This window comes from Mytilus californianus, unplaced genomic scaffold (assembly GCF_021869535.1).
Source record: "Mytilus californianus isolate M0D057914Y unplaced genomic scaffold, xbMytCali1.0.p SCAF_7, whole genome shotgun sequence".
NCBI classification, from domain to species: domain Eukaryota; kingdom Metazoa; phylum Mollusca; class Bivalvia; order Mytilida; family Mytilidae; genus Mytilus; species Mytilus californianus.
In genome coordinates this window covers 105,670,227-105,695,825 of record NW_026262723.1, presented here as the reverse complement: position 1 = coordinate 105,695,825, position 25,599 = coordinate 105,670,227, and the positions used below count along the sequence as shown (strand labels likewise).

General features: G+C 32.6%; 1 protein-coding gene across 1 annotated transcript in view; it reads right to left on the bottom strand.

The window, feature by feature from the left end:
• The window catches only part of LOC127709342 (uncharacterized), a 101,824-nt gene that overhangs the window by 42,095 nt on the left and 34,130 nt on the right, over positions 1-25,599 (bottom strand). The window contains exons 30-51 of the mRNA XM_052214815.1: positions 22,978-23,221; positions 22,436-22,553; positions 21,813-21,991; positions 21,222-21,381; positions 20,312-20,509; positions 19,670-19,834; positions 19,149-19,201; positions 19,016-19,034; positions 16,793-16,952; positions 15,345-15,580; positions 14,382-14,512; positions 12,259-12,412; positions 11,321-11,542; positions 9,723-9,816; positions 7,775-7,892; positions 6,190-6,338; positions 5,752-5,885; positions 5,331-5,603; positions 4,412-4,702; positions 3,438-3,586; positions 2,996-3,137; positions 1,893-1,996 (exon numbers count right to left, since the gene is read on the bottom strand). Coding sequence (XP_052070775.1) covers positions 1,893-1,996; positions 2,996-3,137; positions 3,438-3,586; positions 4,412-4,702; positions 5,331-5,603; positions 5,752-5,885; positions 6,190-6,338; positions 7,775-7,892; positions 9,723-9,816; positions 11,321-11,542; positions 12,259-12,412; positions 14,382-14,512; positions 15,345-15,580; positions 16,793-16,952; positions 19,016-19,034; positions 19,149-19,201; positions 19,670-19,834; positions 20,312-20,509; positions 21,222-21,381; positions 21,813-21,991; positions 22,436-22,553; positions 22,978-23,221 — 3,493 coding nt within the window. The remainder of the gene's footprint in view (positions 1-1,892; positions 1,997-2,995; positions 3,138-3,437; positions 3,587-4,411; positions 4,703-5,330; positions 5,604-5,751; positions 5,886-6,189; positions 6,339-7,774; positions 7,893-9,722; positions 9,817-11,320; positions 11,543-12,258; positions 12,413-14,381; positions 14,513-15,344; positions 15,581-16,792; positions 16,953-19,015; positions 19,035-19,148; positions 19,202-19,669; positions 19,835-20,311; positions 20,510-21,221; positions 21,382-21,812; positions 21,992-22,435; positions 22,554-22,977; positions 23,222-25,599) is intronic.

Here is a 25,599-nt window from a genome sequence, read left to right as displayed (position 1 = left end):
TACCATGTGATACAGCTATGGAATGTCTGAAATCTTACCATCTGATACAGCTATAGAATGTCTGAAATCTTACCATGTGATACAGCTGTAGAATGTCTGAAATCTTACCATATGATATGGCTAAAGAATATCTGAAATCTTACCATTTGATACAGCTATAGAATGTCTGAAATCTTACCATATGATACAGCTATAGATTGTCTGAAATCTTACCATGTGATATAGGTATAGAATGATTGAAATCTTACCATATGATACAGCCAAAGAATATCTTAAATCTTACCATGCCATACAGCTGTAGAAGTTCTGAAATCTTTCCATGTGATACAGCTGTAGAAAGTCTGAAATCTTACCATAAGATACAGCTATAGAATGTCTGAAATCTTACAATCCGATACAGCTATAGAATGTCTAAATCTTACCATGTGATACAGCTAAAGAATATATTAAATCTTACCATGTGATACAGCTAAAGAATATCTGAAATCTTACCATGTGATACAGCTATGGAATGTCTGAAATCTTACCATCTGATACAGCTATAGAATGTCTGAAATCTTACCATGTGATACAGCTGTAGAATGTCTGAAATCTTACCATATGATATGGCTAAAGAATATCTGAAATCTTACCATTTGATACAGCTATAGAATGTCTGAAATCTTACCATATGATACAGCTATAGATTGTCTGAAATCTTACCATGTGATATAGGTATAGAATGATTGAAATCTTACCATATGATACAGCCAAAGAATATCTTAAATCTTACCATGCCATACAGCTGTAGAAGTTCTGAAATCTTACCATCCGATACAGCTATAGAATGTCTGAAATCTTACCATGTGATACAGCTAAAGAATATATTAAATCTTACCATGTGATACAGCTAAAGAATATCTGAAATCTTACCATGTGATACAGCTATGGAATGTATGAAATCTTACCATCTGATACAGCTATAGAATGTCTGAAATCTTACCATGTGATACAGCTAAATAATATCTGAAATCTTACCATGTGATACAGCTATAGAATGTCTGAAATCTTACCATGTGATACAGCTATAGAATGTCTGAAATCTTACAATCCGATACAGCTATAGAATGTCTAAATCTTACCATGTGATACAGCTAAAGAATATATTAAATCTTACCATGTGATACAGCTAAAGAATATCTGAAATCTTACCATGTGATACAGCTATGGAATGTCTGAAATCTTACCATCTGATACAGCTATAGAATGTCTGAAATCTTACCATGTGATACAGCTGTAGAATGTCTGAAATCTTACCATATGATATGGCTAAAGAATATCTGAAATCTTACCATTTGATACAGCTATAGAATGTCTGAAATCTTACCATATGATACAGCTATAGATTGTCTGAAATCTTACCATGTGATATAGGTATAGAATGATTGAAATCTTACCATATGATACAGCCAAAGAATATCTTAAATCTTACCATGCCATACAGCTGTAGAAGTTCTGAAATCTTTCCATGTGATACAGCTGTAGAAAGTCTGAAATCTTACCATAAGATACAGCTATAGAATGTCTGAAATCTTACCATGTGATACAGCTATGGAATGTCTGAAATCTTACCATCTGATACAGCTATAGAAAGTCTGAAATCTTACCATGTGATACAGCTAAAGAATATCTTAAATCTTACCATGTGATACAGCTATAGAATGTCTGAAATCTTACCATGTGATACAGCTGTAGAATGTCTGAAATCTTACCATGTGATACAGCTGCAGAATGTCTGAAATCTTATCATATGATACAGCTAAAGAATATCTGAAATTTTACCATGTGTTACAGCTTAAGAATATCTGTAATTTTACTGAGTGATAATAGCTATAACACATCCTTAATCTTACCATGTGATAATCAGGTCCACAAGTTAATTCTCCTGCTACAGGGGGTGTAGTGTCAACCATGAATGTATGTCTGGCTAGATTGCATTCTCCTGATTTGTCAGTTCCTGGAGAAATATAATCTTATATCTTCAGTAAGTGCAAAGGATATCTTAATACAAACAAATTAAAACAAAATGTAAAATTTTATATTGCATAAGCAATTTAATATAAAATGCAATATATAAAGAATTTGGTAGTTGATTTCCTGAGAAAAAGATAACTAAAATTTGAATTTTGTTTCCTATATATACAAGTATGCACCAAAAAAAATGCTATCATATAGATTTAATAATCAGACAAGCATCTAAACAAACTTTCAAATAAAGTCAGGAAAACTTATTTTTTTTAAGCCCTGTAATTAAATGTATTTCTAAATTTTTCCAATTTGTTGACCTGAACGTTTAAGCCCTGTAATTAAATGTATTTCTAAATTTTTCCAATTTGTTGACCTAAATGTTGAATGCACGTACACTGATAAAACATTGCCATTTTTGTTGAAACATTTCCCTTTTCAAAGGTAATCAAACCAAGAAATGACAGCAAATACAATAAATGGGTTAAGTTACAATCTCAAACAATGACTATCATCACAAAATAATATACAGTCTAAGGCTTCAAAAAACAGTATAACATGATTATCTACTACACAACAAAATAATATTTTCCAGCAAAACTAAGCTCTAGCAAAGCACCCACAGGATTTAATAGTCATATTGCATTATAAAGTACATGGTAATATTAATTTTTTTCATACTGTCTTTTTAAACAATAAAAAAATAAAAAAAAATAGGACAAACAATGGTATCATACAAGTTACATTTTTAGTGAATTTCAGTTCCAAGTAAGCCCTGAAATGCTCATATGTTCTGTTTCCTGCTTTCATTTTGAATTTCGAAATTAATCAGGATTCCAACTTTGCTACAGCTTAGCAAAACATTATGAAATTTGCAAATAATTCAATACCTGGATATAAAAAGATTATGGTGCCCGAGCGTTATTTATGGATAGCCATCCTGTTCAATGTCAGGATTTGTAGTAGATTAAATAAGTTAATTAAAACCTACCCAATACCCAAGCTGTGTAGGCTTTTCCCACTTCTAGATCTATATTTTCTACTTTGTAAAATGTGTTCTGATTTATATTTGTGACAGGAAACACATTAAATATCCTGGATTTTTCTTCTTCTGTAGCCTTTCCACCATCAATCTGTATAAATTTATATCTGTTATTAATATTCAACAAAACATTTACAAATACTCAGTAAGATAAGCACAAAGATTTCTCCAAATAAGCAAAACAAAGAAATAATACAGTCTCCCGAGACAAATAACCGTAAACAGATAATATTTTCAAAAAGCAGCAGCCTCTATCAAAAATTATCTTAGTAACATCTGGAAAATCTGTTAAAATTCTCCAAATGAGTTTACTAAGTTAGGTACACATCTTTAGAGACTTAAATGATGAATTCAAACTCCAACTGGAAATAACAATAACAATATAACTTACATAATGTTTACAATCAGTGCCAGTAACACCTGTGTAGTTAGACACAGCCACATAGTACATCAATATCTCAACTTTGGAGAAGAAACCTTCAAACTGTATATCTACATATGTATCTGTACTGACATAGTCTCCCATCACAATAGTACCAGCTGTAAGAAAGATATGGGATGTAAATAAAATATGTAAATGTTCTGATAAATATAGATTATATCACAATATAATAATGATATATTTTTACTCAAGATAGTTTTTATAATTTTTTAAACAATACGCAAACAACTGAATTAATATTTGGGTTATAAAAACTTTATCATATTGGTTAAAACCAGTTTAAATGCACAAAGAATAATAAAGAGAAACAAAGAAAGCAATAAATAATCAAAACTTGTCATAAACTCACTAATGCATTATACCATGTCATATTTTAAAACATATGAGGATCAGTATTATATTATTTATATTTTTTAGTCCATTACGTAAAATAGTTGTCCTAATTTGGAAATCTTTCATCAGCTTGCATGATCCAGCAAAGATGACGATCCCTATCCTGACTATTTTTGAAATATTTGCCATGTTTGTATAATCAACCTGATATCTCCTTTTAATTAGCTTTTCTCCTTTTCAGGAGTATGAAATGGTAAAAACTTTCCATTCCTTCTTCGACCATCAGTTTTCAGAAGTCACCATCTGTTTTATATCATTTTAAATAAGCATAAAACTTTGTTATAGTACTTTAACAATCAAGTAGCTCACCTAGTAAGATGCTGGCTGGTCATTATCTTCCAATAGTGAGACTGTTCATTCAATGTCATGTCAATGAAATTAAAAGACTTATTGGATGAACAAAAATTACCAGGCTTGAGGATTTGATAAATAATTTATGCTGAATTTTTATAATATCTTTTTTAATTGATTAATTGATTGCCAGTCTGATGCCTAACCAAAATGAAGTACAGACAAACATGATGACTTACCAACAACTCCACCATCATATCCAACATGAAATCCATTTGATGTTACTATAGCAACAGAGTAGGAGGCACTGTATGCTTTGACTGTAAAGTAATACATTCCTGTACCTGGAACCAGTTCAAGGTCATAAAAGGTCACTTTTTTGTCTTTTCCAACATTAGTAAATGGAACAATGTCGTCTCTGGTTTGTGAGAATCTCCTGTCTGTTCCCAAGGCAACCTCATAAAATTCTACTGCTTGGTTTTTATCCTGGTATTCAATATTATCTTCATTTACTTGAAGACCAGGATTTCCTGTAAAAAAATTCAGTAAAGAAATATTAAATGAAATCTTATGGTCATAAAATAGAAGAAAGGCAAATTTCCTATGGTTCATTTCAACAGCATTTTCAAAAAGCATCTCTCAGTATCATAGTGACATATAAGCATCCTGAGTTAATGTCAATATATCATTTTTAATCAAAGAGTAACTGATTTTAAACGATTAAAGTCAGGATTATACAGTGCAAGCACAACAAAAGGTAGGACAGTAGTTGTTTTTTGGAAACATTTTTTGGTTCCGCTAAGTGAAAAATGTCATCTCGAACTAATGCAATTGATAGTTTAACAATATTTGAACAAAAACCCTGGTGTCAACTTTACATGATAGCAACTTTATACTTCTGGTCACATGTCTTTTTTGAAGGTTACTCAAAAAACCATGTCTTGTGCACACTAAAATCATATTAGTGCAGCGCTAAAGAATCATTACTTTCAAACCAAAAGGATCAAACTATACATTTCATGTATTCCATTCACAAATAGATATTAATAAATAGACAAATAGATGCATCCAAGAAAAATCAGAACATTAAAAAGAACTTAAAAAAAAATAAAATAAACCAATAAAATAAATTTAAAGCAGAAAAAAGACAAAGTTTACCTGAAATAACATCTACTTGAGTTTGTGTACTGACTGGGAGACCAAATCCATCCCAATTGACTGTCACCATGGCTTTAGAGTTGAGAAAATTCAGATCATATCCGATCAGGTCTCCATCAAATACTTTTCCTGGGATGAGAGGTTCTTGTTTGACAGTGACACCATTAGATCTGATCATGTAGGTGTAGTTCAAAGCATTGGTTACTCTCAACAAAGAATAGTATAATTCTCCATTCAACATCTCAAGTTCATCATTCATTCCTGAAGTTTTAACTGCAATAAAAATGTATAAAAGTAAGCTCCAGAATCTTTCTTTTAGTCACATATTCCCTAAATCTTGAAATTAGAATATACAATCAACCTTTAACTGAATTCTAACATCAGCAGTTCCTTTATCATATTAAACACAAGTATTTCATACCTCCCATATCCAACCAATCCATGACAACCTTCCCATCAAGCCTCTGTATCAGCCAATCATATCTAATGACAGGACAAGGGTCACCTGACAAATCCCATGATGCCCTGTATGTGTCAAAACTCTCCTGGAAATCACTGAAAACGAAAAAGAAAATTGCCTTTGACATAAACAAAGAAAAATTTATCACTGGAAATGTTTTGTTGTATCTTAATATTTTTGTAATTAAGAGAATTAGTTGTTGAAGGAAGATCTTTGATAGTCTAAGTTCAATTGACTCTGGGTGATTTAGAGCTTGACTGAATGTAAAGACAACTGTCAAGTGTTGTTGACTGTATGTTACCATTAGATGTATTTTGTTTTTGTGTCATAAAGTTGCCATCTAGTTGTCATTGACATATACCACACTTCTCCTTTATTCATACATATGAACTGACTTACATATCCACATTTGACAATTCTGTAACATCAGCAATACCAATATGTGATAGAGGAGGCAGTCCCTGACTAAGATAAGACAAGTATAAACCATTGGATGAACTAACACTGGATAATCCTGCTCCATTGGTTCCTTTAATTGATACATATACCTACAAAAATATCAAGAGTAATATACTGGATAGTCCTGCTCCACTGGTATCTTTAATGGATACATCTACCTACAAAAATATCAAAATAAATATACTGGATAATCCTGCTCCATTTGTACCTTTAATGGAAACATGTACCTACAAAAATATCAAGAGTAATATACTGGATAATTCTACTCTATTGGTACCTTTAATAGATACATATACCTACAAAAATATCAAGAGTAATATACTGGATAATACTGCTCCATTTGGTACCTTTAATGGGTGCAAATACCTACAAAAATATCCAAAAGCAATATACTGGATAATCCTGCTCCACTGGTATCTTTAATGGATACATATACCTACAAAAATATCAAGAGTAATATACTGGATAATCCTGCGATGATGAAACCAATAAGGGATACACACTGCTGTAAAAATATCGAAAGTAATATGCTTGATTATCTTGAACTGCTTGATTGTCCTTCCACCATAGGTATCTTTAATGAATCCATGCATCTGTAAACTGTAAAACATCTTAGGTTATGTACTGGAAAATCCTGACTTTGTAGTACCTTTAAAGAATACAAACACCTGCTAATTTAAAGCAATATACTGGATAATCATTCTCCAAGTGTACCTAATTGAAACATATACCTGTGAAATATCAACGATAAGATTTGAATCAGCTACAGATACGATGATCTATGTAGGAGTTGCAATGAAAAGGTTGGTTCTTAAAAGGGACAAAATTTTAAAGGTGGCATAATACTGGAAATCTAAAATGAATAAAAATTTCTACCCATATAAACACCTGTATAAAAGAATCTAACAATATACCAAGTTTCATGTAGATATGATAAAACATGAGGAGGAGTTGCAAAAAGGTTGGTGCTCAACAGGGCCAAAATTTCTACTGTGAAAGAATTCTAAAAAAACTCAACTAATGGAAACATTCTACCCACATGCCAAACTGCAAGTTAGGATTTTAGCAATGTACTAAGCTTCATGTGGATACAATAAACCATGATGGAGTTGTGATGAGATGACCAGTTCTAAAAAGGTCATAATTCTGGATAAATTAAACAGAAGAAAAAACCTTCAGATGGTGACATTTGCATATCATGATCAATTATTCTACTTAACTTAAAAGTTTGAAGTGAACCAAACAAAGGATAAAGAAGTTGGTACGGACAGACAGACAGACAGATGGACGATCAGACAGGCTGATCTAATATACACCCCAAACTTTGTTTACAGGGGGTATAATAAACTTGTATTTGAATTTTGTTTTCACTATCCTAGTGGATAAATATTTACAACTAAGCAATAATTAATGGAATTATTTAATTATTTGTACATTTTACTGCAAGTACAGAAATTTATATAAAAAACAACTTCTCAGATAGTGGGACATATATAAGTATTACAATATTTAGTAAAATAATTACCTTTTTCAGACCATTTAAATTCAGTCCAGTTACTGTATAATAATTGGTTTCTGTGTATATACTGAAAAAAGTTTTAATCTGTCCACCCCCTGAAGTAGTCCCTACAGCTATCTCATACCTATCAGAAAAATATAAATACATCATTTGATTTTTTCAATGTTCCAATAACATACACAGACTTATCAACTTTAAAACTAATCCAGATATTATCAGATTTTCAAAAGGCTAGTGCAGAAAGTAGACTGGTATCTTTATACTAGGTAAAATAAATTAAAAAATATCTCAAAAACACATACAATGAGAAAAATAAACATTGATACGCCCATCGCTTTTTCAATAGATATAAACCAGTCACCAAAGTTTCATGAAACTGCTCAAGGCATTTTTGAGTAAATGTCCGAAAACCGGAAAATCCCCCTTTTTTAATGAATAAAACCCCATAACTCGGAAACGTAAAATCTAAAATTTATTGAATTCGAAAGGGACCTCACATCAATAGACATAAACAATTCACCAAAGTTTCATGAAAACTGCTCAAGGCATTTTTGAGTAATTGTCCGAAAACCGGAAAATCTCCCTTTTTTAATGAATAAAACCCCATAACTCGGAAACGTAAATAAAATTTATGAAAATCGAAAGGGAGCTCACATCAATAGATAAAAACAATTCACCAAAGCTTCATGAAAACTGTTCAAAGCATTTTTGAGTTATTGTCCGAAAACTGGAAAATCCCCCTTTTTTAATAAATAAAACCCCACAACTCAGAAATGTAAAATCTTAAATTTATAAAAATCGAAAAGGAGCTCACATCAATAGATATAAACAATTCACCAAAGTTTCATGCAAACTGGTTAAAGCGTTTTTGAGTTATTGTCCGACATGTTGACAACAGACGGACAGAGGTATACCATAGTACGTCCCGTAAACGGGCTTATAAAAATCAATCAATAAGCCTATACATCTAAATAGTTAAGATTGCAGACTTTGAAATAGAGAATTGAAGATTCTTTGGTTAAGAATGACAAACCAATTGAACATGATACAGGCTAATAATTATATTAAAAAAGTTGAGTTTAAGCAAACAATGTTTCTTCCATAAGTCCCTTTGCCTAGTGAGGTAGATATATGTGTATCAAACTAGGCATACAACTTCACTTCACAGTATTTTGTTTAAAAAAGGCTGTGTAATGCAAAAACCCCCCCCCCCAAAAAAACCACTTAAATGATGAAAAAAAAGTAAAATTCAATTTACTTGTCTCTTGCAATTATTTTAAATTTGAACAAACAATACTTGTATATATCAGTTCAATGACAAAACTATTGACTCTTCAGGTAGATCTGGTGTCTTTTTCTGAGCATCCAAGTTCTGTGCATGTAGCAAAAATCCTTTTTTTGGTTTAAAAACATTTTACCATGTCTCATTCAATATACAACAGAAACATCTGAAGCTTGAAATTTAAAGATTAAACATAAAAAAATTAATTGTTGATTAGTGGTTTTAAAATTTTCAGAAAAATCTCCTTTTTTAAATCAAGTGCAGATATAATTACTGACCGTGCAAGACCCTCATTGCAAGAAAAAAAGGCCTGTGACCCCCTATTTTAATTTGATATTATGGATGTATTTATGAAAACCAATTCTCTTACTTTAACAATTCCATCGTTTAATGACACCTCAATAAACAAAAATTAAGTTTCCCCTAGATAACCCATATAAAATAACTGTGATTTTGTTAATTTCAATGTATTTTAACAAAAAACATGGTCCATGACCCCAAGTTTTTATATTGAAATTTGAATATCCATTGACCAAGAAGTCTCAATCAGAAGTTTAAGAAAAATCTATTGTTGAACATTTAAATACCCCATCTACCTTAACTAAGATTTTACATTTTATTAAAACTATGCCAAAGTAGACTTAATTATTATCTGAAAGTATTTTTCCATACCCAGCTATTCCAGATTGTTCATCAGTAAATGGTTGCCAGGTTACAGAAACTGAGGTTAGAGATTCTGAACATGTAGCATCTAAAGCATTACATTCTGAAATAAAGACAGCATTATTCTATAACAAAGAAAGTAAGGACATATAGTATCATTACATTTTCCCGCGTTTCAAAGAATAGCGGGAAACATTTGTATTAACGATGCGTAAGATTTTTCTAATTTAGTAATGTGAAAATTTGCATGTGCGGGAAAATATTTTGAAAGCCTTCACTTTCTACCCAACAGTCATATTGTCAAGTTTATTTTTACATATTTCAGATATGTAATAATTTTTAGTTTTAATTCATATTTTTGCCCATGATTAGTTGTGTTTTGTTTCGAATAATTATACATATATCATTTTTTTTTTATACTGTCCAAGTATACCTCTTGAGACGGTCTTCTGAGCATTGGGTTTTGGACACAGGTTTCCAACTTTTTTCCACTACATATTTAGTTTTTAATGTAGTTTGACCGAGTTAACTCGTTTTAGTTGGTTGTTCCTGGCCGGCGGGACCTTCGATGATAGAGACTTTGTCATTATTTGGTATTTAACTTAAAGATACAGCATACCAGCATTCAGTCATCATTTATAATTGTAATGATTGATTTATGTATTTATGCTTATGAGTTTTATTCATGAATTTATTAAAATCCGGTGTCCTTCAAGCTGTCTGGGTTTTCGGCAAAATATGAATATATTGTTTTGTTTTATTTAAGCCTATATATTTATGGGAAAGAAGTTAAGGTAATACATTATCTTATTCACATCTTCTTCATTTTCTAATAAATTATATAAGCATGGGAATTTCATTTTGACCTTGACCAGTCACTACATGTGTTAATCAAGCATGGTGTTGGCAGAATGATTTGTCTCATTTTGTTACTGTTATCAGTAGATTGTGTATCCAATGTAATTCACACTATAAAAAGAAATTTCAATTTTTATAATGCTGCTGTATTTATAGGATATCAACAAGCTCGTCATTTTTTCATAATAATAAAAACATTGCTTTCCTCAAATTAGATAACCATAGTTTGTTTTATGTAAATAAAATGTTGACACAAAGATATGTCTCTTCTGTGTGTATTTTAATAGTATGATGCAAATGTTGTATTTATTCAGTCAATGGATCATGACTGAGATTACAGGGCCACATAACCACCATGGTAATCAGATGTGTCAATGGATCATGACTGAAATTACAAGGCCAAATAACCACCATGGTAATCAGATGTGTCAATGCTGATACAAGTGAATACAAAATATTTACTACCATAAGTAGTTGTGGTTAAATTGAACTCTTAAAATTGTTCATGCTTTTGGTTCTGTAAACAGTATGCATAAGCTTTGCCCCTAAGACTTTGTAGAGGTGAGACAAAAATAAAGCTGGAATATATCTTATTTCACTGGTAAGAACAAATTAATACTTTTATCCTACCAAAAGCTTTAATACAGCTCTTAAACTGACCTTTAAAGTGACGTGTGTATTTCTTTGGTTTTTAAGGTATTTTACGATTTGAATGTGAACCTGATCAGCATGTTTGCCTGTTTAAATACCTTCATCCGTTGTACAACTTTTAGCATTCATTTGTACAGTAGCTGCATTGTAAGTCACATCCATTCTGTAGGTCGTATGAAGGTCAACCACTTTACCATAGTCAGGAGGTGTGGTATCTATGGCAACAGGTCCAGAGAAACTATAGGACTGTAAACCCACTGTGTTAATAGCAGTCACAGTAACATAGTAGGACTTCTCATGAGTCATCAACTCATCTGCATCTATAAAATCATTTCTTTCCTAATGCACTTTTTTAGACTTTCCTTTGATTTAATAGACCTTAATGTTTGGAAATTTTAAAATGTTTTTCATGTAAATCTAGTTAAAAGGATTTCCATATTGTTATGATTTTAACTTGAAGAATTCTTGTTTCATACATCCATACCATTTGGACTCTGTTGGATAGTTGTTTCATTGGCAATCATACCACATCTCCTCATTTTCATAATATCTTAATATCTTCCACAACCTTTCCAAAAACTGTCATATTCTTTACAGATTTGTCCTAACTTTTTTTAAATTACCGACCAATAATGTGATTTTTATATCATTTCTCATAAGGGAAACAAAAAACAAAAAGTAATTAAAAACTGTCTTTTCTATTAGATTTTTTACTTTAACACTAGCCATATTTCTAGTCTAGGATAAACAATAAAGTCCATCTGTCCAAAGGTGTTTAATACTTGATGCATCTGTAACTTTCATAATGACTGTAATTTCAAGTATGAAGACACTAGTGACTAGACAGAAAAATATTTAAAATCAAGAAATATTTTATAAGACTCATAAAAATGTTACAGGTTTTGCATATTATTTAATAGTTTCTATTTTCAGTTCATTGGAAATAAGAGAAAAGTATTTATTAAAATTTTTGCCAGTTTTGTTTTGCTTTTTTCCGTAAGAAGCTTCAATACTAAATTTTTCACCAATTACAAACCATTTATTGTATAACTGAATGTATTTCCATCAACTTTTCTGTCGCTGAATATGTCAGAAAACCCTTCTTGAGAACCAAGTGATATAAGAAACTTCTCTATTGGGCTTTCATTATCCTGAAAACCAGTCCAGGTACACTTAACTGGAACCTTAGCCTGAAATAAAGAACTTACCATTTCAGTTCATTCATGTTTAAAGGTAACAGTTTCTATTACAGTGTCACCTTTCAGAAAATAAATCATTTTTAATGCAAACCATCTGCACCTCATCAGAACAGGTGACAATTATCTGATTCTGGTGTATCTATTGATTATAATGTTACCTGACTTTACCCCATCAGGATATGTGACAACTCCCTGATTTTGGTGTATCTATTGATTACAATGTTACCTGACTTAACCCCATCAAGACAGGTGACTACTCCCTGATTTTGGTGTATCTATTGATTACAATGTTACCTGACTTTACCCCATCAGGACAGGTGACAATTATCTGATTCTGGTGTATCTATTGATAATAATGTTACCTGACTTTACCCCATCAGGACAGGTGACAACAACAGAATTCTGATGTATCTATTGATTACAATACTACCTGACTCTACCTAATCAGAACATGTGACAACTCCCTTACGCTAGTTTATTTATTGATTACAATTAGGGATGTCAAATCGGTGAAGAATTACTAATCAAGTACTTGTAGGTTTCATCGAGCGATACTCAAGTACTTGCTCGTAAATATATCTTCAAAATTGGAACACAATAATACACATTTTACACTTGTGTGTTGTTGTTTAATGTACGTTGAACCTCTAAATAGTCATAGGAATCATATACCATAATTACTTAAGAAATAATTCTTTCATGCCATACTCTATGCTCATTTTAACATGAATAGGTATTATATTTGTCAATATCTTTACACCCAGCGCTAGCTAGGTGTAAAATGTTGACAAATATAATGCCTACCCATGTTAAAATGAGCATAGAGCATGCCATGATAGAACTAGATATCATTGAGATTGAAGCCATCTCTGTGGGACCCGCTGTGAATAATGTGTGGTAAAAAATTTGTATCTTTATCATTGGACATGGGGTTGTCAACTGAAACCAAAGTTTTTTTTTTACCTTGACCTTTGACCTAGGAAGTTGTACATAAATTATGACACACCCTCTAGTGTTGATTTATATACATGTCAAGTATAAACTTTGAAATCATAACAGTTCGCAAGATATAGAGTGGACAAGATCTTTACCATATGACATGGGGTTGTCAACTAAAACCAGTTTTTGACCTTGACCTTTGACCTAGGAAGTTTTACATACAGTATGACACACCCTCTGGTGTTGGTTAATATACATGTCAAGTGTAAACTTTGAAATCATAACGGTTCTCTAGATATAGAGCTGACACAATTTGTTACGGACGGACGGACGGACGGACAGACAGACTGATCACTATAGGGCGTCCGCCATTCGGCGGGGCCCTAATTATTTCGATTCTAATAGGAAAATTTAGAACTTTTGCACTTTGAAGCAGACCTATTAAACACGTTCAAAAGGCGCCCATTTTGATTGGATGATGTCAAAAATCAACAGTTTCAAGAAAAAAAATTAACAGATACACGTAAACTTAATTTTAAAAGGGATTTTTTTTAATTACCTAGCGAGAAATACCAACAAGAATGTCCATTTTGATCTCAGGCGTTGTTCAAAATGCAACTGACGTTGCAATTTCATTGTGAATTCAATAGTGTGCAGCCCATGTTCTATTGGAATTAGAACATGGCTTTGTTTCCAAAGCGAAAGAAGAACGTCATATTAGAATAGCTCATTTACTACATGTACTATTACCCTACCTTATCAGGACAGATGACTAATCCATGATTCTAATGTATCCATTGATAACAATACTACGTACCCCTACATATTCAGGACAGGTGAAAACTCCTCGATTCTGATGTATCTATTGATAACAATACTACATACCCCTACATATTCAGGACAGGTGACAACTCCCTGATTCTAATGTATCTATTGATAACAATGCTACATACCCCTACATATTCAGGACAGGTGACAACTCCCTGATTCTGATGTATCTATTGATAACAATACTACATACCCCTACATATTCAGGACAGGTGACAACTCCCTGATTTGGTACTGATGTATCAATAATCACTGAATTAAATGTCCTTTTACTGATGGATCCAGCCTTGTTTTCTACATACACTGATATAATGTTGGGCTTTCCTATAAATTGTAATTACAAGTAACTTAGAATAACTAAAGGCTCTAAAAAGTCTGTGTCTCTCACCTGAATCTATGTGCATCTCTAACAACGGCCACTCTCCAACATTATAGACAAAATTGAAAAAATGGTCATTTAAGGGAAATAAGTTCTTCTAGATCTATTATAGTTCTCAAGATAATAGCCAAAAACAAAAGAAATAGTAAGAATACTTTTTTTTAAAGGCAATAAGTCCTATAAAGAATGATCTGACAGTTTTGGTCTAAATGGACAGTAGGATGAAATCATCATTCTAAACATTTCTGCCCATCAGATTTTCTTTATTTATAATGGTTTACAAGATAATAGACAATACTTGCATTTTACTCCAATTTTCTATTTTTAGTCTTGGTAGCCATGTTAGTTGGCAGGCTGGATAGCTGGACACATTTTAAATACTAGACATCCCAAGGATGATTGTGTCCAAGTATGGTTTCATATTGTCCAATAGTTTCAGAATTGATTTTTGTAAATGTTAACTGACAACGATGACAGGCGATGAATGCCAAGTGAAAGCATTAGCTCAAACTGGGCTGTTGGGCCAGATGAGCTAATAAACAAATATATCAATACATTAAATGTGGTCTCTAAGTAAACAATTAAATTACCAAATAAGCTTAATAGTAATCAGCTTTAGAGGTGTTATATTATATTAACTTCTGCAAATGGCTATTTCTTGAAATCATTTGAAAGGGTACATTACAGAGAAAAATTTCAAACTTATCACATTATAGTTTATTAAATGATTGTTGTTTAATGTCCAGTACCAAATATTACATGCATAGAATAGTTTACCTGAAGTATCAGCAACTACAGAAGACAATGGCAGTGAACTTTGTAGATTTGGTGTAATATTAACTTCTGTTACTGGAGCCACATCTCCTCCAAAAGGATAGGTCCCTACACCGAACCAAGCTCTCTGTATGCCACTCTCTTCATCACTATAATGCCACAGGGCTGACAGGGAATCCACTGTTTTCTGAAAAATACTGGACCCACTTTCCATTTCAGAGGCATCTTTATCTGTTAGTCTGTAAATGATTTTTAGACAAATTTTTAAATAAAAAAAGATTGGAAAATATTGTTCATATGAAGCAATTATTCATTTCAAAATATCTACATAATATCCTTGTCACTGGTTTTTACAGATGAAATTAAATAACAATGCAAAAACGTGTAACAATTAAAGAATTGAAATGAGGTTATTAAGACAATGTATCAAATCACTTATATTATGCAATTGAGCGCCTGACAATCAAATACTGTGGATTCATTTTTATTCGTGGTATACCAATTTTCGTGGATTTATTGGGTCACAGCGAACCACGAATTTAAGAATTCAACAAAGAATAATCCCGAGAAATGTGTATGGAGTCGGATGTTTATTTCCAGTTATGTTATGCAGTTCTAGTATAGTGTTGACTAGCGATAAACATTGTAACATAACACGTGTTTTTATTGAAAGAAGATACAAGTAGTTGATTAAATCAATAATAAATATATCGAATATCAGTGATAATTTACTTTTTAAAATTGATTAAAACTGTTCATGGAAAATAACTGCAAGTTGTTAATTACCGTGTCATAGTTTGGTTTACTGGTGATTAAAAATCAATAGGATTAAGTACGGGGATATTGCCCGTAGGTAGTATTGTTTATGACAGGAACATTTATTTTCACACCGTTTACTTATATGACTGTTTATCATATCGTGATTAGGAAAATGAGCTTTCAATCATAGAGTTTTGAATGCCTTATAAAATTCCGACAAGAATTTATAAATTGTAAAACAAACAAATAATTAGTTGTCTCTGTCCATTATTGTAATAGAAGTTTTCAATGAACACTTTAACCTAGAATGACCAAGCGAGGATTTTGACAATTCAAAACTTTTTCAATGAATTCCTTCTTTTTTGTTTGTTTTATTATTGATCAAACTAAGGAGGTTATATGATCTCCTAAATCAAAAAGAAATCCATGAATTACGAATCTGAATTTTTTTTTTTTTTTGTGATCAGCGATCCATGAATTTACGTATACCACGAAACGTCTTTTTTTCTCTATCCACGAAAATTGATACCCACGAAAATAAATGAATCCACAGTAAACACTTTAATAAACCTCTCATTCTTTGTTTCAGCTATTCATTTGAATAAAACTTTTATCATTTGTTATTGTTAGATCTGTTTGGGAATTTAATTTGATTTGAAACATAACATCCTAAGCATTCTACGAAACATTACCTGTCTAGTGTAACCACAGGTGGTGTGGTGTCTACAGTGAATCCATCAGACACAGCCTCTAAAACATTGCCATCATTAGTGACAGCACGAACACTGGAGTAATATCTTGTCTCTGGTTTAAGTTGAACATTGGCTTGGGCAAAACCAGAACTGGATATTCCTGATAAGTAATATAAACAAAGGTAATCAGTAATAACAAAGTTTGACATCACCCCAACTTGGCTCGTTAAACCTTATAAAATAGAAATATTTGAGAAAAAAAAAAGAACTTTATCAAAAAATAAATTTGATTAACGAACCATCAAATATAGGTTAAAATGACTACTTTGAACCGGAGATTGTGTCATAACCAAGGGTCCGGAAATGGTCATATTTGCCAGTCATGTCCTAAATGGAAGTTGGGATTTAGGACAAATTATTTTTTTTACAGAAATAATTTCGATAATTTCATTGAGATTGGTTTCTTTATGATCGCAATTTTGCACTTTTTTGTTTTGTAATCCCTTTCCTGTAATAAAACTGCCACTCTAGTATAGTATGATAATCCTGAGGGCCCTCCTAATAACCATAGTAATGCCTCCCGGAAATAATGGCTAATGATGGCTAATCACTTTTTACCTGTGTTTTTAATTCACACCTGACAGTGATCAGAACTAATATTATAAAGAAATTAAAATTCAATTACAACTTTCTTCATTATTTAATTACTTTTCAGCAAAGACAATCGACAATTCTGATATAAAATTAAAACTTGATGTAATTTACGTAGAAAAAAGTAATTTTTCACGAGTCAAACGTGTGCTTCATTTACTATGTAATACGCATGCCTGAAATTGTCTTCACAACATTAGACACTTAATCGTAAAATGCAAAATCATTTCATGCTAAATTCAACGAATGCAACTATTATTTTTTATATTCAAACACATTTAAAGGTAATAAAATTAAAACCCTGTGATTTCCTGTCAATTTGATAAACAGAAGGAATCCCTGAAACGAATCCAGAATTTCTCGTACTTCAGTACTGTCAGGAAACTTCTGGTTTTAATTTCGTCTTCAAAATCAAAAGAAACGTTAGAGATGTCTAAGAAATTTACAATTTTGAGTCATTAAAATCATTTCAATTTTAAACTGTTGCATTCCATTAACTGTTCTTGAACGTTTTTAGAAAAGCAGTATGAAAATTCATGAAGTAAATGCGATGAAACAGTAAAAGTGACGCCTCCCAAATTCAAACTTGATCTGTGTTTTATGGTAACAATTATTGTGTATAGGTTTTATAACATTTGGTTGAGGCAAGCTAAAGTTAGAGAATGGAAACAGATTTTGGGACGTACCGATGTACGGATGGACGGACAAGGGTAACACTTAATGCCCCCTCCGCTGCGGCAGGGGCATAAAATTTCAGTTTTTTTTTTAAACCATTGTATAATGATCACCACTTCAGGTGTTGGTTCACTTATATATTTTTACATTGTATTATGAGAAAAATTTGAATCCTTAAGTTATTCTTACACGTACCATTGCCAACAACATCTGCTTCTTCAGAATGTACCAGTCCATGAGGAGTATAGGACATAACATCCTCTCCACCTGAAGTTGTATCTACTGTAGGGACTCTGTGTGATGATAACTTACCATTGCCAACAACATCTACCTCTTCAGAATGTACCAGTCCATGAGGAGTATAGGACATAACATCCTCTCCACCTGGAGTTGTACCTACTGTAGGGACTCTGTGTGATGATAACTTACCATTGCCAACAACATCTACCTCTTCAGAATGAACCAGTTCATGAGGAGTATAGGACATAACATCCTCTCCACCTGAAGTTGTACCTACTGAAGGGACTCTGTGTGATGATAACTTACCATTGCCAACAACATCTGCCTCTTCAGAATGTACCAGTCCATGAGGAGTATAGGACATAACATCCTCTCCACCTGAAGTTGTACCTACTGAAGGGACTCTGTGTGATGATAACTTACCATTGCCAACAACATCTGCCTCTTCAGAATGTACCAGTTCATGAGGAGTATAGGACATAACATCCTCTCCACCTGAAGTTGTACCTACTGTAGGGACTCTGTGTGATGATAACTTACCATTGCCAACAACATCTACCTCTTCAGAATGTACCAGTCCATGAGGAGTATAGGACATAACATCCTCTCCACCTGGAGTTGTACCTACTGTAGAGACTCTGTGGGATGATAACTTACCATTGCCAACAACATCTGCCTCTTCAGAAAGTACAAGTCCATGAGTATAGGACATAACATCCTCTCCACCTGAAGTTGTACCTACTGTAGGGACTCTGTGTGATGATAACTTACCATTGCCAACAACATCTACCTCTTCAGAATGTACCAGTCCATGAGGAGTATAGGACATAACATCCTCTCCACCTGAAGTTGTACCTACTGTAGGGACTCTGTGTGATGATAACTTACCATTGCCAACAACATCTACCTCTTCAGAATGTACCAGTCCATGAGGAGTATAGGACATAACATCCTCTCCACCTGAAGTTGTACCTACTGTAGGGACTCTGGGGGATGATAACTTACCATTGCCAACAACATCTGCCTCATCAGAATGTACCAGTCCATGAGGAGTATAGGACATAACATCCTCTCCACCTGGAGTTGAACCTACTGTAGGGACTCTGTGGGATGATAACTTACCATTGCCAACAACATCTATTTCTTCAGAATGTACCAGTTCATGAGGAGAATAGGACATAACATCCTCTCCATCTGGAGTTGTACCTACTGTAGGGACTCTGTGTGATGATAACTTACCATTGCCAACAACATCTGCCTCTTCAGAATGTACCAGTCCATGAGGAGTATAGGACATTACATCCTCTCCACCTGGAGTTGTTCCTACTGCCCATTCATAATCCACAACTCCATGTAAATGACTCTCAAAACCATTGAACTGTAGTGTGGTAGTAGAAAAGTCTAACTGATAATCTAAATCTTCATTAAGAACTAAGGTATTACCATCAGTACCCTCAGCTCCATCTATCACCAAACCTGTTATAGAGATAAATACAATCATTAAATCTGTAAACAAATGTTTATACAAACCATATCACATTAAACAATAAGATACAAAAAGGTATATATCACATTGTATATTGATATATTATAATTTAAAAATGTATATATTTCAGAATTAAGATAACTAATAAGTACTAAACGAATCAAATTATTATATACTACTAATGTTTAACAAGGCCGGGATAACGTACCAGTATTTTTTGTATCCTACTAACAAATGTCAAAATTATCAATAAAGTATGATACACACCAAAAAAAACAACAATGTAATTGATTTTAGAGGAGTTGTCGATACAAAGAATGGATGGACTGACAAAGGAACAGACATATTCTGCACCAAGTTTTATGCTTGAAGCCTCCTACCTGGTTTGTCTTCATCTACTACCACAATAGGTGTAGATCTGATAGGATTACTCTCCTGTCCTGACACTGTATCCCTGTCATACATACCTGGTTTGTCTTCATCCACCACCACAATAGGTGTAGATGTGACAGGATTACTTTCCTGTCCTGCTCCATTCTTTGCCTTTACACTGACATAATACACTGGTGTGTAAGTTGTCAGGTCTGTCAGTTGTAGTGTCAGGTCAGGTATGTATATATCCTTCTCTGTTCCAAAAGCTGTCCAAGACATGATATCTGTACCACCTGAATACACAAAAATATTACCATAATTTCATAATTGTTTTGAGTCAATTCTAATATCAGGTCATGGATATTTATACATGTTTTTGTTCTCTTAGGAAAACGAGAATAAAATATTGAAGACATTTGCAAACAGTGAATGCCATCCTGAGAAATACTATACCTTTGAGTCTCACCTAGTGTGACTTTTGAAGTATGCTCAATAAAGCCGATAATATCATCTCAAATAAAAAGTAGGTAATGCAAAAACACATAATTAACATAGCCTGGTCATGATTCATAGCCTAACTGGTTTTGGTTATGTAATATCATCTCCTTTATTTTGAAAGATGTGTCATTTTATTTTGAAAAGCATTGAAGAAATATAAAATCGGACTGAATTGATTGTTAAATTTTCAAAAGGGGATGATGATGATTATGAAGGATTGTGATATAAATATAAACCCTGCATTTTAATAGTCTGACACACAAAGCCAGATAGGTATTTCTCTTGCTAGTTCACAAGGTAACATACATATCTACCTACCCAAACACATTATTCTAACCCCAAGCCTACCAGTCTTTGCTTTACTCTGAAATGTAGCATGCTTAGCCTGGAAGCAGCAAATACAGTTTTTCAAGTCCTATGTTTTACCTGGCTAGGCATGAATCTATTGAGGCGAGAATGCTACCACAAAACCGAAGAGGTGGTTGATTTTTTTAAATGAACACTGACCATGAGATGTTCCTACTGCTACTTTAAACTTTGTAACCCCTGACTGGTGATCATCTGCTCCCCAGGCTGCCTTGATCCCAGTAGTATCAGCTTGCCACACATATCCATCTATAACTGTCTCTATTCTGCCTGCTAGGCTTCCTACATGTAGCCAGTGCATCTAGAAAAATCCATAATTGACATTTATAGTATTCATACTGATTGGTAAATCAAAGTTCACATGTCAATAGTTTACATGGGACCTTTCTTCAAAAACAGATTTCCTCATTGATTATTGTTTGCCTAATGTCCATTGGCAAATAACATCATTTGTTTAGAAAAAGAAAATGTTTGAAGAAGTCAAACATAAAAAGAATATCCTGTCTGGCAACCATTTTGGTAGGCTGATCTGTACAGCTCTTGACAAAGATATGTTCTTGTTATACTTGTTTTATACAAAAATATGTGTCCATAGGACACCATGACCCACTCGCACTATCCTATGTCTATGTTCAGTAAACCATGAAATCAGGTTCAAATATGTAATTTGTCATATAATTTTAAAATGTGTAGAAATTTCAAGTTGATGTGACTAAAGCTTTGGATACTTACAACAGGAGGAGTTGTATCTATGACAACACCATCAGTCTCAAATGCTGCTACAAATCCTGCCTTGTTAACACATCCCACCCTCATACTGTATACTCCGCCCTGATGTAAAGACAGACCTGTCTGAGTGTAGTGGTTTATACTGACATCTGTACCAAGATTTAACCATTCACTATAAATTGCTAAAAACATAATACAAAATATGCAAATAATGACATCTTCAAAAAAGTCTTTTCATTCATAGAATTGTTACAATGTGTTTCTTCATCAGTTTATTTCCAGATGTGCAAATGTCTTTAAAAATGTTGCATCATTAAAACTAAATCCATTTCTTTACTTATCTCTTTTAAAATTCTTCTTTTATTTCTTATTTTTACTACCTTTCCTTCTGAAAAATATCAAGAATCTACAAGTGTTAACCAATCTTGCTTCTGTTATAAAGGATCAAAACTGCTTCTGTGCAGGAAATGGATAAATCCTTTAGATCTTGTATCTTTATGTTGTTGATAGCATGCACCCCGTCTTAAATGGTTTTAGATTTTGCATTCTGGGTATGACTTGTGATTTGGCAACTTTATGATGTTGATAACACCCCAACTAAAAAGGATTATCTAGATTTTGCATACCTGGTATAACTTGGGATCTTACACCTTCATGATGTTGATATATCTGAATTTTATAATGATCCAAACCAGATTCTTCATCTATAAACTCAAAGTTACTAGACAAACTTGTCACATCAGACTGAAAAAAATACCAAATACATGTATATGTGCCTCCAGGTTAATTATGTATACATCTCCTTTTATTCATATCACAATGGATCTTAGTTATTGATTAGTTTTTGGTACACAGAACTTGTTACATGACTTCAGTACTTCAAAAATAATTTTAATTGTAAAAATTACAAGGCTAAAGGATTCACAAGAAGAATTTTAAAAGGCTGACATTAAGCCCTGAGGTAAGAGGGTTCACCTGACTAGTGCATTTGAGAAGTCACCAATTAAGAAACAAACGATAAACAGAATGAAGTCTGGAGATGACATTTGGAATGAAAAGGTAAGGAAAAACTGTCTATGGTGAACCCTTTAACAATCTACTAATTTCAAATATAATTTTTTCTATTACTGTGTCCATTTTAATATTTAAAACAAAAGATAATACAAACCTGAAATGTTTTATCTTCTTTCAGCACAGATCCATCACCAAAGCTAACAAGAACAGCTGGAGTCAAGTCAACAACAAATCCACTCGTCTCATTGATGATTGAGTTCAAGGCTGCATTTGTGGTTTTTAACTTGACCTTGACATGGTCTTTGTGATAAAGGTGAAAGTTCACCCATTCTATACTGTCAGTTTCCTTTGGGAAGGTGACCCATTCCCTAACTACTTCATAGTCTTCTGTGTTGTTGCTAAAAAAAAGTGTGACAAGTATTTGTGTGAAACAAAGTATGACATGGATTAGTGTGAAACAAAGTGTAACAAAGATTGGTGTGAAACAAAGATACTGACAAGGATTAGTGTAAAACAAAAATGTTGACAAGAATTTGTGTGAAACAAGGTATGACATGGATTGGTGTAAAACAAAGATGCTGACAAAGATTGATGTGAAACAAAGATGATGACCAGGATTGGTGTGAAAAAAGTGTGACATGGATTGGTGTGAAACAAAAGATACTGACAAGGATTTGTGTGAAACAAAGATGTCTGACAAGGATTGGTGTGAAACAAAGTATTACATGGATTAGTGTAAAACAAAGTGTAACAAAGATTGGTGTGAATCAAAGATACTGACAAGGATTGGTGTGAAACAAAAATGTTGACAAGAATTTGTGTGAAACAAGGTGTGACATGGATTGGTGTAAAACAAAGATACTGACAAACATTGATGTGAAACAAAGATAATGACCAGGATTGGTGTGAAAAAAAGTATGACATGGATTGGTGTGAAACAAAGATGCTGACGTGTGAGACAAAGTGTTATATATTTATCATGGGTTGCAGTGATAACTATTTCATAAGAGTATATATGTTTTTAAAGTACAATCTACAGACACAATAATTACAATTTGCAATACATCAGTATACATAAAACAAAGAGTAATTTAATGCCATGGGAAAGTTATGCCCATAAAACCTAACAGAACATTATAACTGTGAACTATTTTTAGAGATAATAAATTATTGACAGACACATCCGCTAATCTTATGATAATAAATTCCTAACTGTCAGAATTAATTATAACCCACATAAACAATAATGATAATGTTTCATGTACCGTATATTCTGGAAAATAAAACGCACCCCTAAATAAGGCGCACAGCCATTTTTGGGGAAGAAGTGTTTTTTTCCTTACATAAAATGCAACTGAATATAAAGCGCACCCTGATGAAAACGTAGTATGCATTTTACTGACCTTAGAGTAATGAATGTTCACTCGTTTTTGTAACTCACTCCGTAACATGTTTCATTTCTATTTTCAGATTGTTGAGAAAGTTGAAAGGCATTTTGATTATATTTATTTGTTTCATATTAAAATAAAAAATGTTAATAGTGTCCATTGAACTTGTTGTTTTGATTAAAATTAGTTTGGTGTTGATTGCTCGTTAATTGTTTTAATTGGAATCAAGGATTTTAATCTTTCTTGAAAATGTATTCATTAAAGGTCACTCAAGCCATAAAACTGCCATTGTTTACCTTGATTATTACGTAATACCGGTTACCTGTAGCCACATGTTAACTGGTCACACATAAGTCAGGGGGAAAACAAATTATCAAATTGAATTTGAAGAATTTTATTGTTGTCTATATAATAAAAGTTTTAGTTTATTAGCTTCAAACATTTTTCAATTAAAACTTGGTTGAAAACTACGAAAAAAAAAATTCAGTTTCTGCAAGTCATTGTCTATTTTTAACTGAAAGTGAGATGGACCACGGAAAGGGGAATTCAAATAAGACGGCGATATATAAATGTCTTAGCATATTGAATTATGAAAATTAATATTCTTTTTTTTTATTTCATGCATCCGATATGTGGCTACAATATTTCATAAAGATATTTTATTTTGAAACAATAAAACAACAAGCAGTTACTCCTCAATAGTATATCCTGTATGGTACCTCTTTTCAAACACGCTTATCTTTCTTTGTTTATGGAACACTTTAAAGGGTTCATTTCAGCACATGGTTATCACCATCGTCATTAAAAGAGACTTGAAATATTGGAAAGAAACACAATCACTTCCTTTATTATTCCATTTAGAGATTGTATTTAAAAACACATTAAAACAACAAACAATTACATATTTATTGTAAACACGCAATTAATATCCTGTATGGTACCTCTTTCAAACACGGTTATCTTTCTTTGTTTATGAAATGAACACATGGTTATCAACTTCGTAAACAATGAAATAAAGAACAAATGATAAAGTATATATATTTTTATTCATAACAAAATATACCACATGAACAATTTATCAAGTCACTGCAAGCACTTGACAATCTGACGGTCTCCATAAAAAAAATCCAGATATAATTTTTTTTTCACGCTTGCCCTGAAACACTGAAAAAATACATACATAAAGCACACCTGAGTATAACATGCAGGGACAATGACAGAGAAAAAAACCTGCGGCTTATTTAACGAATTTAACGGTAAACATAACGCAAAGTGTGACATGGATTGGTGTAAAAAAAAAATTACATGGATTGGTGTGAAACAAAGTGTTACAGGAATTGGTGAGAAACAAAGTGTAAAAGGGCTTGGTGTGAAACAAAGATGCTGAC